The following is a 20,253-nucleotide window of genomic DNA, read 5'->3' as shown; positions in this document are numbered from 1 at the left end:
CTGCTGAGGGGCGGGGTCCAAGCTGGAGGAAGGCCAAAGAGGCGGTGCAGCCTCCTGGGCGTGCGCTGCTGGGTTTGGGAGGCGGGGCTTCATTCGGGGCGGGACTTCACTCCGGGGCGGGGATTCCCGGGGGTGGGACTCGGGCCTCCCTGGCCTCCCTGGCCGGTAACCAGCGGTCCCGTTAGGTCTGAGCGGCCATGGCGGCGCGCTCGTTGAGGCTGCTGACCACATTGCTGGCGGTTGCCACCGCTGCCTGCCGGGCCGAGGCGGAGTCCGAGGCGGAATGGGACATGACGGCGCCTGATCTGCTCTTCGCGGAGGGGGCCGCGGCCTATGCTCGCGGTGACTGGGCCGGGGTGGTTCTGAGCATGGAGCGGGCGTTGCGCTCGCGGGCCGCCCTGCGCGCCCTTCGCCTGCGCTGCCGCACCCGGTGTGCCGCCGACCTCCCATGGGAGCTGGACCCGGACTCGCCCCCCAGCCTGGCGCAGGCCTCGGGCGCCGCCGCCCTGCACGACCTACGCTTCTTCGGGGGCTTGCTGCGCCGCGCCGCTTGCCTGCGCCGCTGCCTCGGGCCGTCGGCCACCCACCCGCTCAGCGAGGAGCTGGAGTTGGAGTTCAGCAAGCGGAGCCCCTACAACTACCTACAGGTCGCCTACTTCAAGGTGCAGATCTGCCTGGGCCCCGGGGCTGCCGGGATCCTTCTGGGTGTGGTTGGCCCGGGGGAACTTGGGGGGCCAGGGAAGTGCTCGCGGAGAGGGAAAGTGGCGTCTTGGCCAGGGAGCTCTTCCCGGATCCAGGGAGAGCAGAGACCCTGCCGGGAGACCAGCCTCGCCGGTTCGCATAGGCAGATGGTGACCCCAAAGATCCAGCCGGGGTTAAGGCACAGACCAAGCAAAACTTGGTCTTGTGTTCCCCGAGAGGCCTCTTAGAGGGAACTACAGCGGAAGCTTGGGTCTCTGATCCTAATTTTGTTGTAAGTTACCGAGTGAGAAGCTAGGACCTTTCTGCAGTATCTTCCTTCCTGTTCGCTTTTCAGTGATGCTTTTCCTGCTGCCCGAGTGCAGCAGCTTTCTTTGAGGACATGAGGTTGCCACGTCGCCAGTAGAGGCTGTCTGGCCCCTCCCTGTAAGGGACCCTCTGGCTGGTCGGTCAGGTTTCCAAAGAAAATGAGTATTTTTAGGAATTCCAGAGTGCCTTAAGTCCAAGTGTATACATAGATTTGGAGTGCTTCTGATTTATGATGATAATGAGAGCCAACACATACTTTCAGGCACTATTAAGTACTTTGCATTTATTAATTCATTTGTCCAGATCCTGGCACTATCCTGTAAAGTAACTTCTGTTATTAGCCCATTTTGTTGGGGAAAAAAGGAAAAAGGAGGGACTTCCCTGGTGGTGCAATGGTTAAGAATCTGCCTGCCAATGTAGGGGACATGGGTTCGTTCCCTGGTCCGGGAAGATCCCACATGCCGCGGAGCAACTAAGCCCGTGCACCACAGCTACTGAACCTGCATGCCACAACTACTGAAGCCCACGCGCCTAGAGCCCATGCTCCGCAACAAGAGAAGCCGCCGCAATGAGAAGCCTGCGCACCGCAACAAACAGTAGCCTCCGCTAGCCGCAACTAGAGAAAGCCAGTGCGCAGCAACAAAGACCCAACGCAGGCAAAAATTAATTAATTAATTTTTTTAAAAAAAGGAAGAAGGAGCTGTGCCGGGTATCTATTATATCCATAGTTTAACAGACCTTCAATTCAACCTAAAGAGAGACTTAGAAAATCTTGGGGACCTCAAATTTTCACCTTTCCACAGGCATTATGCTTACACAGTTCTGGTCCATTCCTCCTAGTTTCCCAGAAGTGTGCTGGACTTGAACCCAAAATAACTGGGCTATGTCTTTGGTCATGTCACTTAACAGCACTTTTTAAAATTCTTTGACAAACATTTATTGAATACTTACTACATCCCAGTTCTTGTACAGGTAATTAAAATGATTGACCTTATATTTTTTTGTGTTACCTTGCTTTGCTGTTAAGAGTCACTTTAGTAGTAAGGGCTACTAAAAGGGTATGTACATCCAGCTGTGGGAACACAAAGGAGGAGGAATCTAGCTTTGTGTCAGAGAAGTTAGACTTGAAAGAAGAGGTGACATTTGAAGCTGATCCCAAATATTGTTAGAGGAGAGGAAGGATGACCATTCACGATAGAGTGGGGCCAGACTGGGAAGAGAATTCTGCAGGCTTCAAGGAGCCATCATCAGAACTGGGTTGTAGAATGCTAATTCTGGAAGCCATGTGACGTAGGCCTTGGGAGAAGGAGAAAGTGGTGGCAGGGTGAACCATTAGGAGATGACTGCAGTTGTCCACATAAGAGAAAGAAATGAGGTGCATCGTGCTTAGTGGGTAAAGAAGGTCTGGGGGTGGGGTGAGGGGTGTGGAGATGGAGGAGAACAGAGAAAGGCAAGAGCAGTGCTGAAAGATATGGGAGAGAGAATCAATCCGTAAAAGGGACAGACTTGAGAGAATTTCTAATTTTATAATTAAGGCAACTGAGGTACAGAGATGGGGATTGTTGACAGTGGGTCACCTAGCTATTTGGGGGTCACAGCCAGGGCTGACTTCTTGTTTAGTGTGCATTTACTAGTACTGATGATCAGAAAAGAAAAAATATTTTTCTTAGCATATTACTAACGTGCTAGGATTTATATTTATTGAGCTAACATTTATTAAGCACTTAATATGTGCCCAGTACCATGTGTTAGAAGCTGAATATATATCCTCTCATTTAACTTTCCCAGCAATCCTGTGAGGTAGCGAGTACTATCTCCAGATGACCGATTAGAGAACTGAGTTTAGAGAGTAAACTTTAACTTGCCTAAAGCCCCAACAAGTGAATAATTAAACCTACCTTTGTCACCAGTCTGACACCACAACCCATGTAATTAATCATTAGATCATCAGTGATTTTTTTTTTCCAGGTAAAAATCATGTTTTCCTTTTAATTGACACCGTTTCCTCTCTCGGGTGCTACTTTGATAATGATTAGGTCCCCACCTCTCAAGAACATTGCATCTGAACAGGCTGAGACAGAGCCAGTGTGAACACAGACCCCAAACCAGGGCTTTTGGAATAACAAGAACAGAAAAAAACAGCCTTTCTCTTCACTTACAAAGGGAGTCACTCAGAGGGTCCAAAGCCCTGTTTTCCAAATATAGAAATCCTGGAGCTCAATGCAAACTGGAAACCAAAATATATCAGAAATGAAGCATAGTGCTTCGTCAAATACTCAAGGGCTGATCATCCTGCCCCTTCTACAAGGAACGGCCCCACTCCAGCATTTTTAAAGGAAGATGTTTTGTTTCTATTTCACTTTCCAACTGGGTGTAAAATCTACTAAAAGGGATACAAGGAATCAGAATAAATCAGCTCGCTCACAAGAGACACTCTCAGATAATGATTTTTGGTTGCTGAGATTATTCAGCACGTTATTTCAAAGTGGCAAAATTCAGGACAATCTGAGAAGAGAATTCAGAAGTGGCAGCTACATTCGCTGTTAGGTTCATGTGCGGTACACATACATACACCCCATTTTTCAGTGTATATGTCAAGGGGCCAAGACCCCTGATCAGCACAATACGTTATTTTGTACATTACATGCACAGAACAACAGAGGGAGGGACACTTTCTTGGAGAGGTTCATCCTCTCTGAAGGAGGCTGGAGCCCAGCGCTCCAGGCCTTCATTAGCTGGACCCCTCCTCTTCTTTGGTCGCGGCGACCTCAGAAGCAGCCGATTCCTCTAATCCATCTGCTGGCTTCTCCTCCTCCTCCTCCTCCTCCTCCTCCTCCTCCTCCTCCTGGGGTAGAGGTACGGGTACAGAAGTACTCCTGCATGGCCTGGAACTGGTCTACACAGTCCAACCCCTTGACATCATCTGTGCTGCAGTGGAAGCAGGAAAAGGCCGCCTTGAACTGTTCCCCACGCGGGCCGCTGGCCGTGCCCCCAAGGCACAGCCAGTTCCAGCTGATGTCTCCATTGGGCAGGATCCATCAGTGCTCCTCTTAAGGATCATTGGGGTCGTTGGCCACCAGCTCCGCGTTGCTTGGAGTTTCATGGTCTTCTTTGGTCACAAATACGATTCGATCCTTCCCTTCCTGCCGGCAGTAGGCCACAGTGCAGCCCAGCGCTCCAACCTCGCGGCAACTGTGGCGGTGGCCTCATGCCGTGACCTCTCTGCTGCCAAGCAGGCGGCTTGGAGACCCGCACGGACCCGCCTAGTGATTTATTTTGGATTCTGCATATGAAGCTGTGTAATTTTGATATGCTGGAGTCCATTGCTATGGGCATGATTGTGACCTGTAGCACATTTCCCCCCTCAGATTTCTGTATAGCCACTTGTTTTAACCTCATGAGCCCTGGGCTTTGAAAAGTCAGAAGATGCCATGTCTGGATTTTGTATAGGATCTTAAGACTTTTCAGCCACCCACCTTTTCCTTGAATGTGTCAAAAACACGTATGCAGGGGGAAAAAAAAAAAAATATATATATATATATATATTTTTTTTTTTTTTTTTTTTCCCCTAAGCAACTTCTCTGGCATGGTCTAATTGTTAACTGCTGTTTCTCTCCTACCCCTTAATCCTTGACTCCTTAGACTTTCTTCAGCTTAGTCACCACATCTGAATTTCGAGAGTATATTATTTAGGCAGTCAGTCTTCCATAGCATTCCCCCTACAATACCACCTTTGTTTTAGAATAGAATGTTTACACTTCTGAAGCATTGCCTCCTGTAATTTGAGGAATCCCTAATGCTGATTTGGGAAATAGCTGAAAACCTGCCCAGGGCCCCATGCTTCTAATCTCTGGTATGTAGTTCCTGCAATAGGTGTGTTTTCTGGGCTTGGCAGGGGCCGAGGCACAGAGTGGAAGGCTCAGGAAGGCGGGGATTTCCTGTTTACTGTGAACTGCACATTTGGACACAAACCATCAAGGTTTGGCTGTGACAACCATGTTCTTGTTCTTCACCCGTAGATAAACAAGTTGGAGAAAGCCGTAGCAGCAGCTCATACCTTCTTCGTGGGCAATCCTGAGCACATGGAGATGCGTCAGAACCTGGACTATTACCAAACCATGTCTGGGGTGAAGGAAGCCGACTTCAAGGATCTTGAGGCCAAACCCCATATGGTGAAAACAAAAAACAAACAAAAAACGCTATCCCTTTCTCTCGCTCTTTCTTTTTATTATAGTGACGTTCACTAGGGTTGCTTTCTGATTACAGAAGTAATGTATGTTCATTGTACAACATTAGAAAAATGCAAATATGTAAAAAACAAAGTAATCATCTATAATAGTGCCACCTTCAGAAAACCAGTAGTTGATATTTTGGCCTCTTTTTTAAGTCTTCAGTATTTCTAATTTTTAAACCTAATTTGGCGTCATATTGTGTATGTATTTTTCATCATCTCTTTTTTTTTTTTTTATTAATTAATTTATTTATTATTATTTTTTAAATTCTTATTTTATTTATTTATTTTTGGCTGTGTTGGGTCTTCGTTGCTGCACGGGGGCATTCTCTAGCTGCGGCGAGCGGGGGCTACTCTTCCTTGCGGTGCACAGGCTTCTCACTGCAGTGGCTTCTCTTGTTGTGGAGCATGGGCTCTAGGCCACGGGCTTCAGTACTTGTGGCATGTGGGCTCAGTAGTTGTGGCTCGCAGGCTCTAGAGCACAGGCTCAGTAGTTGTGGCGCACGGGCTTAGTTGGTCCGCGGCATGTGGGATCTTCCTGGACCAGGAATCGAACCTGTGTCCCCTGCATTGGCAGGCAGATTCTTATCCACTGCGCCACCAGGGAAGCCCCTCATCATCTCTTTTGAACTAACATTATATGATGCGTCTTTTCTCATGTCTTCAAATTTTCTTTGAAAACACAGTTTTTAGTGGCTGCATGACAATCCGTCTTATGCACACATTGTATTCATTTACTTGTCAAATTTTTTTGGTCATGTAGGTTTTTGCTTTTCACTACAGTGAGTGGTTCAGTATTCCTCAATGTTCTTATTTATTTAGCAGGAAAAGTCTGTGTCCCATAGGAGGTATTGTCTATGATGACATAGCATTTTTTAAAAATATTTATTTATTTATTTATTTATTTGGCTGCGCCGGGTCTTAGTTGTGGCCTGCGGGGAATCTTCGTTGCAGCACACGGGATCTTTAGTTGCCACAGGTGGGATCTAGTTCCCTGACCAGGGATTGAACCTGGGCCCGCTGCATTGGGAGCACAGAGTCTTAGCCACTGGACCACCAGGGAAGTCCCGATATAGCATTTTCATAAAGGGCTTACGTTGTAGTTTAGAAATAGGCATATTAGAAACAACATCAAAATGACTTTTAAAAGTAAACTGTGTACATCTAGTACATTATACAACTCTACACAGTTTGGGTTTTTTTCTTTTTTTTTCTTTTTTAGTGATTCTGTGACAAATGAAAATGGTTATTGTCTGCAAGAAGGGAGCTGTGTCCCACAGAGAGCAGAAGCAAAGTCCATAGTCAGCTGCAGCAGCCCAAATCACTCCTTACTGCTAGAAAGATTGCTTTCATCACCTCAAACCACATTCTGATAGCTAAGAGTTAAATGTTTTTTTATTAAATTTTTATTTTGAAAACTTTCAGCCCTACAAAAAAAGTGCAAGAAAATGACAGTGAATTCCCATATATCTTTCAAGTAGATTGAGTTAAATGTTTTCAAATTTCCAAAGAAAGTCAGATGTAAAGACTAAGTAAAGACCGTTTCCAGCAGGCTTTCTTTGTGTAGCAGGCACCCTTTGCATCCGTAACCTGAGAGGGCCACGGGGATGCCCGCGGAGGTGGCCGTGGGCAAGGAGGGAGGGCTGTCCGCAGCCTGCCCTGCATCTGAGTACCCCTTCCTCCCAGTAGCACGAGTTTCGGCTGGGAGTGCGCCTCTACTCCGAGGAGCAGCTGCAGGAAGCCGCACCCCACCTGGAGACGGCGCTGCGGGAGTACTTCGTGGCCGACGAGGAGTGCCGTGCCCTCTGTGAAGGGCCCTATGACTACGACGGCTACAACTACCTGGAGTACAACGCTGACCTCCTCCAGGCCATCACAGGTGCGGGGCCCAAACCCAGCCCTCGGCCAGGCCTCTGGGTTCTGAGGGCGACAACGTGATTTCTGCAGACACAGCATCTTCAGCCTCATTCCTGAATCTCTTAAATCTGGGAATCTGACTGAAAATTGCTTCCACTTGAATTTGTTCATCTTAAGCAGCATTTGAATCCTGGAAATTGACCTTACGGTTCTTCCCCCTCCTCGATTCCTTTCAGACCATTACATCCAGGTCCTCAGCTGTAAGCAGAACTGTGTCACGGAGCTTGCTTCCCACCCAAGTCGAGAGAAGCCCTTTGAAGACTTCCTCCCATCGCATTATAATTATCTGCAGTTTGCCTACTATAACAGTAAGGCCTCCTTTCTCTTTCTCAGCTGCTTTGCACTAAGCCAAAAGCAAGGAAGGCAGGGATTATGGCCACTGTGCTTCTTCAGGCTGTTTGGTTTCTCTCTGCGGCTCTGGCAGGCACCATGCCAGGTGATCCCTGAATACCTTGTTACAAGCCACCTCCCAAGAAGCAGTACCAGCAGCCTGAAAAGCTGGGGGAGGGAGACTCTAGGACCTCACCCTCTGGTCCCCTCTGTAACATTTATAATCTCATTTTGCACCTGAGTTAAGTTATAGTAAAGGCAAGGGTGTGCTTCCATTTAAACCAGCTCACAGGGCATTTCCCCACCCTTCTCCCTCATGTAGCACTGATGCTCTAGGGTGGGGTGAGGGGGCTGTCAATATCCAGAAAAGCAACAAGTCAGCGGGTCTTTACTGAGTCCCCACTGTGTGCTAAGCATTACAGCATATTCAAGAATATACACTTTTATGGTTGAGGAGACCAACACATATCAACAAGAACTCTGCCAAAGAGACAATCTGCTACTGTAATCTTCCCTTCTCTTCTGAAAATCCATAGGGAAAAAAAAGTAGGAAGACAGGGGAATATTCCTGAAATTGGTCTAATGATTGGGAGTATTAAGGCCAATGTTTGAATTACTTGCAGGCACTGAGCACCTTAAAAATCAATCGTATATTCTGTAATTTATTCTGTAATTTCTCCCGCCAAATCAGGCAGTCGTGTTATGTAGCTGGTGCCACCTTGCCATGTCATCATTGCCTCGAGCTGTGCTGAGACTGAACACGAGGCGGTTCACGGTACCCGGGATTCGACGCTTTCTTCTCAGCCATTTTTTCCCTTTTGCAGTTGGGAATTACACACAGGCCATTGAATGTGCCAAGACCTATCTCCTCTTCTTCCCCAATGATGAGGTGATGAGCCAGAATCTGGCCTACTATACAGCCATGCTTGGAGAAGAACAAGCTAGATCCATCGGCCCCCGTGAGGTGAGAGACCTGCATTACTTTGGGTGGCTGCCAGCTGAACCCAGACCAGAAAGCAGAGAGGGGGGTAGAGGAGAAGGAGCCGGGGCTGCTCGGGCAGGGTGGGGGCAGGTTGCCTGGGTGGGTGTGAGTGCACAGAAAGCGGGGAATAAGCCAGCACCTTAATTAGCACGATCTGGGCCCAGAAGTCTGTTCTCCGAGTCGGCAAGGAAAAGCAGAACTGCAAAGCAGCCATGCCATGTTCTTTCCCTTTTTCAGCACCTCCACTTTGAGACTTGATTTGGCCAAGATTTATCGTTTTCTACTTCATGCTAAATTTTTTTTTCACTCACCTCTTTTCTGCCTCCATTTTCTTCCCCGCCCCCGCTTCTTTCTGCCATTGTTCGATCTCTCCCTGTTTCAGCATTATACCCATCTCACTCCAGAACAAGGAAAAAAATCTATGTAATAGAAAGACTAAAACGAAAGGCACTGAAGTGAAAGCAGGCCCATGCCTGCACTGCTGGGGGGACTGCACTTTGTGCTGTTCATTTAACAATGGCTATTTCTGGAATTACGGGTGATTTTTGTGTTTTGCTCCTTTATATTTTCTAAATTCCCTGCGGTGAACGGGTATCATTTTTGTATTAAAAACATGAAAAGTTCTCTGTTTTTAACTTAGTGAAGTTCAATACTGTGAACCTCGATATTTGTACATGTGCCTCGCACAGGCCCTAGATCCTCTCCTTCTTGAGCCCAGAACAATGAGGTGGATTTGAAGTCACTAATCTGGACTCAAGTCCTGGCTCCTCCACTTACTAACCATGTGATTTTTGACACATCATGTGGAATCTTAGTCATGCTGCACTGCCCTTCTGAGTCTCATTTTCTCCTTCTGTAAAATAGGATTACGGTTCTTGCTCTGTCTTCAACACAGGACGAGTGTGAGGGTCAAATGAGGTAGTGAGCCGACAGGTGCTGTACAGAGTGTTGTGTGGACAGGTGGCGTCACAGGGGTCTTGCTGACGGTACACAAGTAGCAGGCGGCAGGTTTTCTTACCTCCAACTTCAGCCACCTCCTGAGATGGGGTGGCTTGTCACTGTGACCCTCAATCACTTGTGTCCTGCTGGCCTCTCCAAAACCCAATCTTACAGTCTGTAAAAATAGCTGTAACTTTGGATCAGTTTTTCCTTTTGTCAAAGAAAAAAAGATACATAGCTACAGTTACTCTAGAGGCCCCTCAGTTGTGTGTGCAACAAGTCTGTTGGACACATGTAGGGGAGCAGGCACACCCCTGGGCTGTTGGTAGGGCTGCAAACTGTACTGTTCATTTACCCAGCGATCTGACTGCCGGGGATTCACCCTTGGCTGTACTACACAAGCGTGCAAAGGTAAATGTGCACAGGTGTGCATCGGAAGTCCGCCGCTAAAAGCAAAAAACTGGAAACAAGCTCAATGCTATCAATTTGGGGAACTGGTTAAATAAAATATGGCACGTTCATTCAGTAACATACAAGATAACCATTATGTTGCTTGAGTAGATTCCTACGCACCAACATGAAATTGTCTCCGTGATGTAATTTTAGGTAAAGAGAAAGAAGACATAGAACTGTAGTGGTATTCTATTTACGTTTTTTGGTAATGCATATATACTTTTAAGTTTTTTAACTTTCTGCACAGATTGGTAAGAAACTGTTCATCGGGATTAACCCCCGCACCCCCAGGCATGGGCCTGTGGGTCAGGGGCTGAGCGGGGGAGAACTGAACATTTCTATTTATGTCTATCGATACTCCGGGAGTTTCTCTTAGCTACATTTGTACTACTTTCATGTCTTTTTGAATGCCATCTAAAACCACCTTGGAAAGGTGTACAATCCAAGATTTGTAAAATGCTGCGGTGAATATCATAGTAGAGGGGTCAGCGAGCTAGAGTGGGAGCACGGAGGAAAAGTAAGCAACTGGCGGGTCCGGGAAGGCTTCACAAGAGGCAGTGGTGTTGACAATTGGTTTTAAAAGCCTTTAGTAGGTGAACGAGTCAGAGAAGGGTCTTTTAGATGGAGAACAGCAATATGCAAACCACCTGGACAACAGTCCCATGTGAACGGAAGATGGCGCTGGGGAGTTGCAGGCAATGAGGCCCGGGAGGGTCAGATTTTTGAGGGGTCTTGAGCGCCTCTCCAGGACCTTGGAGCCTACTGTGTGCAGCAGGCAGTAGTGAGCCCTCAAAGGGTTTGAAGCAGCCTGACGAGATGTGATGGGGCAGGGCTCAGAATGGGAGGTGCCGGAGGCCGTCACGGTGCAGAGAGAGCTGCTGAGGCCTGAGTGAGGCGGGGGGCTGGAGGAGGGGAGCTGACCAGGTGGTGGGGAGAGGTGGAACTGGCGGTGGGGCAGGGGGTTCATGCCTCCCTCCTCTCCATGTCTAATTAGGCACCACATTCCCAGCCTGGGAGACACATGCACGGCGCTGGCCCCAGGGCACACGGGTGGCAGGATACCGCCCTCACAGCCTCCTGCCCTGCCCGCACTCCAGCCCAGGGTGGCTCATTTTTCCTCTGTTCACTGGGAGAAGCAGGTGGATGATGTGGCAGTAACAGACCTCCCATTCTGGTTGTTGTGGCGCTTACTGTGGAAAATAAGCACCCTTCAAATGTGTGTGGCATTTTATAGTTTACAAAACTTTTTCATAGCTTTTCTTTCGTTTGATTCTCATAACAACCCAGTGAGGTGGGGTCACCAACCTACCCTGAAGTTAAAAACCAAGGTTCTTCCTTCTTGGATCTGCAATCCTGAGAGTCTCTAATAGAAATAACGCTCCTCTTGCCACCCCCTCCCATATGGAGACTGGTGACCTTGTCGTTGTCCTCTTTGGCCGCTAGATAGTGACCGTCTGGATTTGAGATGGCGCCTCTCCTAGTCTCTTTGCTTGGTTAAGACCCCTCCCCCTGACCCTTTATGGTCATATTAGTGAGTCTGGGGCAGAAAGGGAAAATAAGTGGTCAGTCTACCATTTCTAACTAGAACTGCCCTTCTGGAAAGAAGGTAACTAACATCTGTTGAGCCCTGTCCCAGACCAAGCACTGAGCTAGGTGGTTTCTACCCATCCTCGCATTTAATCATCACAGGCACCCTGTGAGGTGGGCGCTATTCTTGCCATTTTCGAGATGAGGACATTTAGGCTCCAGGAAGTGAGTTAACTTGCACAGCAGCCTATGGCTGCCCACGGTGGCTGGAATCTCTGTTTCCCTGCTTTATCCCAGTGCCGGCACAGTTCTGACACATAGCTGATACTCAGTAAATCAGTGCTGAATGAGTAAATGGTAGAAGTGGGACTTGCTTCCTGGCAGGCTCATAGAGCAGTTGGAGAGGGTTAAAGGAGATAACACATACCTAGCTTGGTGTCCAGCACTAGGTGAGGGAGGCCAGTTATTTAAACTCCTTAGGAGAAAATTTCCATCTTCTTCTTGGGTAAATATAATAGGTGATATAGGCCTCATTGACACCTTTAAAGTTTTCCTTATTGCCCTCATCTTTTATTTCAACTGATGATGTCTTCTTTTTCTTTTCCTTCCTTCTTCTGCTGCTGGGAGACTAGCAGGGCACCTAGGGAAAGATGTGACCCCAGAAGGTACTTAGTTACCCTGTCCTGGGTGAGCCCTACCACTGAGCACGTGTGGGAATGGTCGGATGCTGGACCCAGCTGCTCCTGCACTGGCCCAGCTCCCGGGAGGGACACCGTCCACTCCAAGTCTGAGGGGAGGCAGAAGGCATAGGAAAAAGCACGTGGGCTTTAGGATTGGAGAGACCCAGGCTTGGATGTAGGTCCCTGCTCTACCATCTCCTATAGTGTCACCTCAAACAAGTTGCATATCCCCTCTGTACCTCGGTGTCTTCGTCTGTAAAATGAGGATAATCTTATCAACCTCAAAAACGGCTGCAAAGATTAAATGAATAACGCAGGAGTCACCTAACACCTAGGTTTTTCTTCCCCTGCGTGTTGAACTCCTGCAGAGGTCAAGAAGGAATTTTTCTTTCTTAAAGAGTATTTCCTGAGAATCCTCAGGTTTTCTGTCTCAGAGATTAACGGCAGGGAAAGGAAGGGGGGCTGTTTCCCTATAAGGGAAGCCTGGCTGTGCCACCCTCAGAGGGGCTGCTTGTGTCAGGCAAGAGGAACCCTTGAGCACAGACGTGAGACTTGTCCCACACGGGGGGACGGACACGCTAGTGATAGTGGGAGAGGAAGCCTTGGGTCGCACTGGGGGCAACAGTGTGGAACGCAGGGGCGGGGGGTGCGGGCTAGAGCCAGCGGCAGGGCTGAGTACCAGGGCGTCCCTCCCACTGCGTTTCCTCAGAGTGCCCAGGAGTACCACCAGCGAAGCCTGCTGGAGAAAGAACTGCTCTTCTTCGCTTATGATGTTTTCGGAATTCCCTTTGTTGACCCGGTGAGCCAGGGTGCAGGGAGCCGGAGTGGGGAGTGGGGCGGGGATGCAAGGGATGGGCTGAGCTGTACACCGTGCGCCTCTGGGGAGAGGGCCGTTCGGGGGTTGAGCCAAACAGGAGATCTGCGTGGACGAGAGACGGGGGATTCTGGGCAGCCAGGTACAGGTGATTCAGTTCCAGAGACCTCTCACTTTATCTCCTGAAAGGAGGCCGGTGAGAAGGTGGATTCCCTGTAGGCCCTAGTATGTGCATCGAGACCTGGAAGATTCAGCAGGTCACCCGACACTGTTCATTTTTTCCTGCTCTGCTTTTAGGATTCATGGACTCCAGAAGAGGTGATTCCCAAGAGACTGCAAGAGAAACAGAAGTGAGGGCCTTGAAGAGACTGCATGATTGGATCGGTGTGATGAAGCACTTGAGGCTTCCTGAGCCCAGGCAGAGGCAGATGTGAACTCCTGGCAAGGGGTGGGCAGGTCCAGTCTGGGAAGCTGGGGTGGGAGCCTGGGCTGGCCCTGGAATATAGCCCTCAAACTGGCTGTGCTCGCAGGTCAGAACGGGAAACAGCCGCCCGCATCTCCCAGGAGATCGGAAACCTGATGAAGGAGATTGAGACCCTCGTGGAAGAGAAGACCAAGGAGTCAATGGACGTGAGCAGGCTGACCCGGGAAGGTGAGAGGACGAGCATGGGGCCACCTTGGCTGTCATGGGGGCAGCAAGGCTGGTGGTCCCCATGTCAGCTGGGCAGCTCCCCTTAGAAAGCAGCCTCAGGATCCGAGCTGGCACGGGTCAGGGCTCACCCCCGCCGTGGCCCTTCTTCACTCACCCACGGGACTTCCACCTGCAAAGAGCACTGAGAATTGGCCTTTGGTTAAGAAGTAAGGCTTCTGAGTCACAGTGACACTAGTTTAGTTTGCTTCAGTAAGTATTTATAGGAGAAAACTTGTCCTCTCTCCTTACCCCCAAACTGTTTTCTCCCAGCTGCCATCCTTTGTCCTGTTACCAAGCCTCAAAATCTTCAGGTCTCCTTTGGTCCCCCCTTGCCCATCCCCTCCAGTCCTCCGGGGGGGCCTGCCAATTAGGACTCTGCTCTCTTTCTCTCTCCCCAACCCTTTTCTTGTCCCATGGCCTCAGGCGTGCATCAGGCCCCCAGCCCCTCCTCTCTGCACTCATCTTTTCTCCTCCAATCTGTCCTTGCCCCTTCCCACCTGGGGGCTAGACCAGTCTTCCAAACACAGGGACTCTGATGCCGTCCTCCCTGCCTGCCCCTTTAACCGTATGTTCTACCATTCCCCATTTATACCTTCTCTTCGTCCTTGAGCCTCTCTCTGCTCACAAGTCTTTGTTCAGGCCTATGCCTCCACCTATACACTTCCCATCATCTCTCCCCGTGAGGCGTCTCAGGTCCACCCTACAGAGCCTTTCTTAAACTCCAGGCCAGTTGGGATCCCCACCCCCATGTCTGTTGAACTTCCAAGGCACTTTGTACTTTCACAAGGTCTGCCTTGTGTTGGTCATTTGTGTAATTGTTGGAACAGGTGCTGTCTTCAGGTGTTAATCCCTTGCCTTTTCTAGCACAGTGCTTGGCACACGCTGAGGCCTCAGTAAATAATAGATGGAGTCGAATTGGGTCTCTGGTATGTCCCCAGCACAGAGAGACACCAGGAGAAATAGAAGAGAGAAAGGCTGGCCTTTACTCTACAGTTGCTTCAATTAACAAGTGCTTAATTTAATGAGATTAGCACGTTAAAGAATTTGTCCAGCATTCCTTTGTTTTCAGAGAGCTTTCACCCTGTTATTTCTCTTGATTCTCATAATTGCCTGGGAAGTTGGTTGGGCAGATTGTAAGATCCTCATTTTAAATAGATGATGATATGATGGTAGCTACACTTTTAAGCATTTACTAGGTGCCAAGTATCGTGCTAAACTTTTAAGTTGTCATATTGTTCTTTACATCAAACTTACGAGGTAGATGCTGTTTTACAGATGAGATAAGGCTCAGGGAGGTTAAGTAACTTGCCAAGGTCACACAGCTAGTAAGTGGAGGATCCAGGAGTCAAACCCAGTTCTTTCTGGTCCTGAACTCATGTTTTAGGAATGTCTTTATGATGTTTCCTCAACAACGCATGAAAGCCCAGGAGCCAACAGCTGTGGACCAGGACTTGGATCTCCTGCCCTTCAGCTCTAGGTTCCATCCTCTGGACCACCCTACCTTTGGAAGCGACCAAACGGGAGGTTTCTCTGGTGAACAGGAAACAACTGGAATTTCTCTTCCTTACAGCAAGGCAATATCTGATGGAGAGTGTCTGGACAGAACTACTGCTGGATTTAGCCGATGTTATTGCTTTGCAGGTGGCCCCCTGCTTTATGACGGTATCAGACTCACCATGACCTCCAAAGTCTTGAACGGTTCCCAGCGGGTGGTGATGGATGGTGTCATCTCTGACGATGAGTGCCGGGAGCTGCAGAGACTGACCAATGTGAGGGAACCCGGTGACCATACCATCTCCCTAAGGGCCCAGCCTCCCCCGACTAGGTGCCTCTTAGGTGCTGAACGATTGCCTGCCCCTTGCTGCGGGCAGTCGACCACCTCTTCTTGGGCCCTCAGCTGCCTGGCTAACTCCACCTGTTTTTGGGGCCTCGTAGGCAGCAGCAACTTTAGGAGATGGCTACCGGGGTCAGACCTCCCCACACACTCCCAGCGAAAAGTTCTATGGCGTCACTGTCTTCAAGGCCCTCAAGGTAGGGTCAGTACTGTGTTCTAGAGTGTGGAGAAGGGGGAGGGGGACGCGCAGGCTCTGGGGAGGAGTTGGAGATGGTGGTAGGAAAGGTAAAAGTGTCTGCCTGTCAGCGTCCCAGCTGCCACGGAGGCAGGATAAACCATGCTGGGTGAGCTTGACTTTTGAACCATGGCTATTAGTGTAATAACAATGAGGCAAGCAAGCAAGACTGATACCCCAAGCTTGAGAGCGCTTTCTGAAGAACCGCTGTACTTCTGAGCAGGTTACTCATAAAGAGAAGTGTGAAGGTGAGGGGAGGGGGCGATGGCAGAGAGTCATGTACGGGAAGCAGAGGGGCTGGTCCTTGGTGGGCACGAGGAATGGGGCCTGGCGCCCCTGTGGTCTCTGTTGGCCCGCAGAGGAGCGTGCAGCGTAGCTGACCACTGGTCTCCTCGGCAGCTGGGACAGGAAGGGAAGGTTCCTCTGCAGAGCGCTCACCTGTACTACAACGTGACGGAGAAGGTGCGGCGTGTCATGGCGTCCTACTTCCGCCTGGACAGCCCCCTCTACTTCTCCTACTCCCACCTGGTGTGCCGCACCGCGATCGAAGGTGGGCCTCCCTCAACCCGCAGCCCCCGTGCAGCACACGCTGCCCACCCAGGCACCAGCTGGATGTGGAGGACACGGAGAAGAGCAGGATATGGTCCCTTTCATCCTGCTGGGGAACCAACGTAAACCAGTGCAATGAGTGCAGCAGAGGAAGTTCGAGTCAGTCTCCCCGGGGAGTCAGGAGGGCTTCCCAGAGGAGGTGATGAGAGCTGTGCAGGATGAATAGGAGCTGTGGAGTAGACGGGGCAGTGGGAGGACGTTCGAGCCAGAGGGAGCAGCATGAGGAAAGGAGTGGAGGCATCGAGCAACCGGCAGCTGGGGGGACTAAGGAAGTGGCCGTTTCTGGAGCGTAAGGTCAAGGGGGGATGGGGGGCAGCCACGTAAGACTGGTGAGGTCCTCAGAAGCCAAATTGCGGAGCGCTGCATTCAAGAGTATTTTGCATCCTGTAAGTCAGTGGTTCTCAGCGCTGGTATTGGGCATACAGGTGTCCTTAGGTGAATGACGATCTGCGTTGCAAGTTCTCTGTCACTAATTGTTAAATACCAAATTTCTGAGAGAACTACTTATTTTACAAGTTAGGGCAGGCTGGAGGTTGTTCATCGTTCACTCTCCCTCTGTCACATTCCCTTTTGCATTCCCTAGGAGGGGTGAGGCACGGCCAGTGTCCAGGAACCACGCGTGATCCACAGCCGGGTCTGTCATGCCAGAGCCTTCAGCGGCCCCTGGTGCCGATATGACCCTGATGGGCAGCAGAGATTAGAGGACTTTACTCTCCCTCAGAAAGTTTGGAATTCTATCAAAATCTGGGCACACCCAGGGAATGTGCCAGACTCGCAACTGTGTGTGTCCTGTCCTCCAGGTGGGGGCCCTGGGGCCTGGGCAGCGGGAAGCCAGGAAGCCAGGAAGAGTCGGCAGGCAGTGAAGGGCTGGGTGAGGCCTTGTTTTTACTCACCAAGGTTAAGGGTTTAAGGTTAGTCTTGCTGCTATGTGTCTAAAGACTTGGAGTACGTGGATCAAACCAGAGGAAGGGAAGCTGGTCGGCAGTGACCCCCTCCCCTCGCATGCCAGCAGGAGAGCTGCAGTGTCCCCTGAGGTGCCCCAGTGCTAACGTGTGTTTCCTTGGCCGCAGAGGCACAGGCTGAGAGGAAGGACGGGAGCCACCCCGTCCACGTGGACAACTGCATCCTGAACGCCGAGGCCCTCGTGTGCATCAAGGAGCCCCCCGCCTACACCTTCCGGGACTACAGGTGCCAGCTCTGCTGTGACGCCCCCAGGGCCCTGTGCCCTGCCCCCTCCCCCGACACATGCATGTTTGGGACCAGCTCTTCCCAGCATCCAGGACCCTCTGGATTGGGAGTCAGATAAAACTGGAATCATTACAGTGCAGTGTGAGAGTAGGACAGGGAAAGGTAGACTTGGTACAGAAACACCCCAGAGGAGGGCATGGCGGATTCTCAGGGGCGAGGGTAGGGAGGCGGGAAGGTCAGGAGTCATGTTCGTGAGGCTTCAGAGAAGGCCCCCCTCCTGCTGCTGGTTGGGAGCACTTGGAGATAAAGGCACTGGAGCCGTGGGTGTCTGAGGGGCGGGAAGAGGAAGTCGGTGTCGAGGTGCTCTCTGCCTTTCCCAGTGCCATTCTTTACCTGAACGCAGACTTCGACGGAGGAAACTTTTATTTCACTGAACTAGATGCCAAGACCGTGACGGTGAGTGCGCCCTTGTCCCCATCCCTGGGAGGGGAGACAAAACCTCAAGGTGCAGTGGGCAGAATGGCCAGCTGGTCTTCCTGGTGGCCAGCACTCCCCTCCCCAAACCAGGGGGCCTCTGACTAGTCACCTGTTCTCTTTAGCTCTGGTCTTTGGGAAGCCAGGCAGAGGGGCCAACCCCTCCTGGACCTGAATGACCCCGTGTCCCTTCTGAAGGCAGGTTATGGTCTCTGTCCTGTGTACCCCCCTCGTCGTTCCCTTTAGGCAGAGGTGCAGCCCCAGTGCGGAAGGGCCGTGGGATTCTCTTCGGGCACGGAAAACCCTCACGGAGTGAAGGCTGTCACCAGAGGGCAGCGCTGTGCCATCGCCCTGTGGTTCACTTTGGATGCTCGACACAGCGAGCGGGTGAGAGCAGTTGGCGCCCATCGTGACCTGTTCCTGGCAGGGCCCTTGTTCTGCTTCCGCCTTCCCCAGTCCCATTGCCGATGCTTAGACGTGGAAGAAGCCCTGGGCTTGGGAGTCCAGAGAGACTCCTCGCTTCGGCACTGTGTCACCGTGGTCCCCGGCCCTTCTTCGTTCCTTGGGAATGGGGCTCAGGTGGGGGGCAGGGGGGACAATAAGGGGAGTGATCCTGGTTCTTGGTCCCTTGCTGGGTACCACCTCTGCTGCCTCTGCCCAAAGAGTAGGACCTGCTGGGATTAGGATGAGCTCGGAGGCCACTGGAGAAGAGCCTTCTTGTTCTCCAGGAAGTAGCACCTGAGAGATGGTGAGTGCCTGGTCCAGAGGCCTCTCTGAACAGCCGGGGGTTTGTCCTTGCAGGACAGGGTGCAGGCGGATGACCTGGTGAAGATGCTCTTTAGCCCAGAAGAGACGGACCTCCCCCATGAGCAGCCCCGAGAAGCCCAGGAGGGCCCCCCCGAGCCCGTACAGGGGTCTGTCTCCAGCAGTGAGTCAGGGCACAAGGATGAGCTCTGACAGCTCACATGTGGACGGTGATCACCCACGTGAGGAACTCCATCCTGCACCCTGGACTGGCCAGCCTCGGGGGAGGAGCAGTGGGGAGCTTAGGTCTGCCCCCCGCTGAGGGGACTCTGCTCATAGCCGTCCACATGGTGCTGCCGCTCTTGGAGTGGACATAGCAGGACAGCCCTCTCCCCCTGGGCCTGACCAAGGGCTCAGGACGCAGGCCCAGAGCCACTCCGGGGGCCTGCACAGGCAGCCACGTGACAGCAATACAGTATTTAAGTGCCTGTGTAGACCACCAAAGAATAAATGATTCGTGGTTTTTTTTACTCGGTGGTTTGTTCAGAGTGGAAATATGCCCATCGGTGCCAGGGGTCTCACTTGATAAAAATTGCTCTGGGCAGGATGCAGTGGCAGGCATGGTGTGAAGAGGCCTAGCTCTGTACCCGGCTCGGCCACTTCCTGTGCAGTCTCAGGCCAGACCCTTAACCTCAGGGACCTCAGGGTTGTCATATGTATAACGGGGACCATAATCGCTGCTCTGCCCACCTCTGGGCAGTTGTGGGGCCCACATGCGACGCCGATGTGACAGCATTTTGTAAACTGGAATGCTCTGGGTGGATGGCAGGGATTATTACTAATCCTTCTCTGGCAGCTAGCAGCGGTCAGCAGTGCTCTGGCATGTTGCCCCCGTGTCGGCCACATGCATCCTGCTCTGATGTCTGGCCTCAGGGTCCTCATACCTCAGGGCCTCCATGTGCAGGACAGCACTCACCTCTAGGAGACGGAGTAAGAGCAGACCTGGAGATTCAGCTCCTCGGGCCGCAAGCCCATCTCCCTCCTGGGCTTGAGGTGCAGTGGGGTCATGAGTTGGGAACCTGCACCCTGAGAGCCCATTTATTCAATCAACCAGTGTTTATTTATTGAGCACCAGCTAAGTGCTGGTGCTGGGAATACGGTGTCAAACCAAACAAGCCCCAGTCCTCATAGAGCTTCTATTTTAGTAAGGGAGACAGGTAACAAACACATAAATGTGTGTGTGTGTAATCCTTTGAGGTAGAAAAGAAGGCAGGTCAGGCCCTGAGGAGAAGGCAACAGCAAGGAGGCCGATGTGCCGGCACAGAGCAGCCAGTGAGGTCAGGGTCCCTGGGGCCTGGTCGGCCACTGAGAGCACCTGGGCTTTGACCCAGTGGGACAGGAGCCCTTGGAGGGTTTTGAGCAGGGGGGTGAGAGCATCTGACTTACATTTGAAAGGCCTCATACATTTGAAAGGCCTCAGTGAAGAATGGGCTACAAGGGCAAGAACGGAGACAAGGAGAGCAGAACGGAGGCTGCTGCAAAGACCCCAGGTGGAGAGAGAGGTGTTGTGGATCGGGTGTTGCCAGCGAAGGCAGCG

The 20,253-nt window shown here is 51.1% G+C and overlaps 1 protein-coding gene and 1 pseudogene across 1 annotated transcript; one reads left to right on the top strand and one right to left on the bottom strand.

The window, feature by feature from the left end:
• The first annotated feature begins 139 nt into the window (after positions 1-139).
• P3H1 (prolyl 3-hydroxylase 1) lies at positions 140-19,186 on the top strand. Its single transcript, XM_036862086.1, has 15 exons — positions 140-662; positions 5,028-5,180; positions 6,929-7,118; positions 7,333-7,464; positions 8,311-8,450; positions 12,777-12,866; positions 13,179-13,231; positions 13,412-13,533; positions 15,214-15,341; positions 15,508-15,603; positions 16,041-16,191; positions 17,321-17,438; positions 17,819-17,894; positions 18,159-18,299; positions 18,714-19,186. The coding sequence occupies exons 1-15, from the start codon at positions 198-200 to the stop codon at positions 18,867-18,869; spliced, it is 2,211 nt and encodes a 736-aa protein (XP_036717981.1). The 5' UTR covers positions 140-197; the 3' UTR covers positions 18,870-19,186.
• LOC118899764 lies at positions 3,740-4,364 on the bottom strand (annotated as a pseudogene).
• Positions 19,187-20,253: the final 1,067 nt, after the last annotated feature.

This window comes from Balaenoptera musculus, chromosome 1, assembly GCF_009873245.2.
Source record: "Balaenoptera musculus isolate JJ_BM4_2016_0621 chromosome 1, mBalMus1.pri.v3, whole genome shotgun sequence".
NCBI lineage: Eukaryota > Metazoa > Chordata > Mammalia > Artiodactyla > Balaenopteridae > Balaenoptera > Balaenoptera musculus.
Note: the sequence above shows the minus strand (reverse complement) of the source record. Positions and strands in the feature narration are given on the sequence as shown.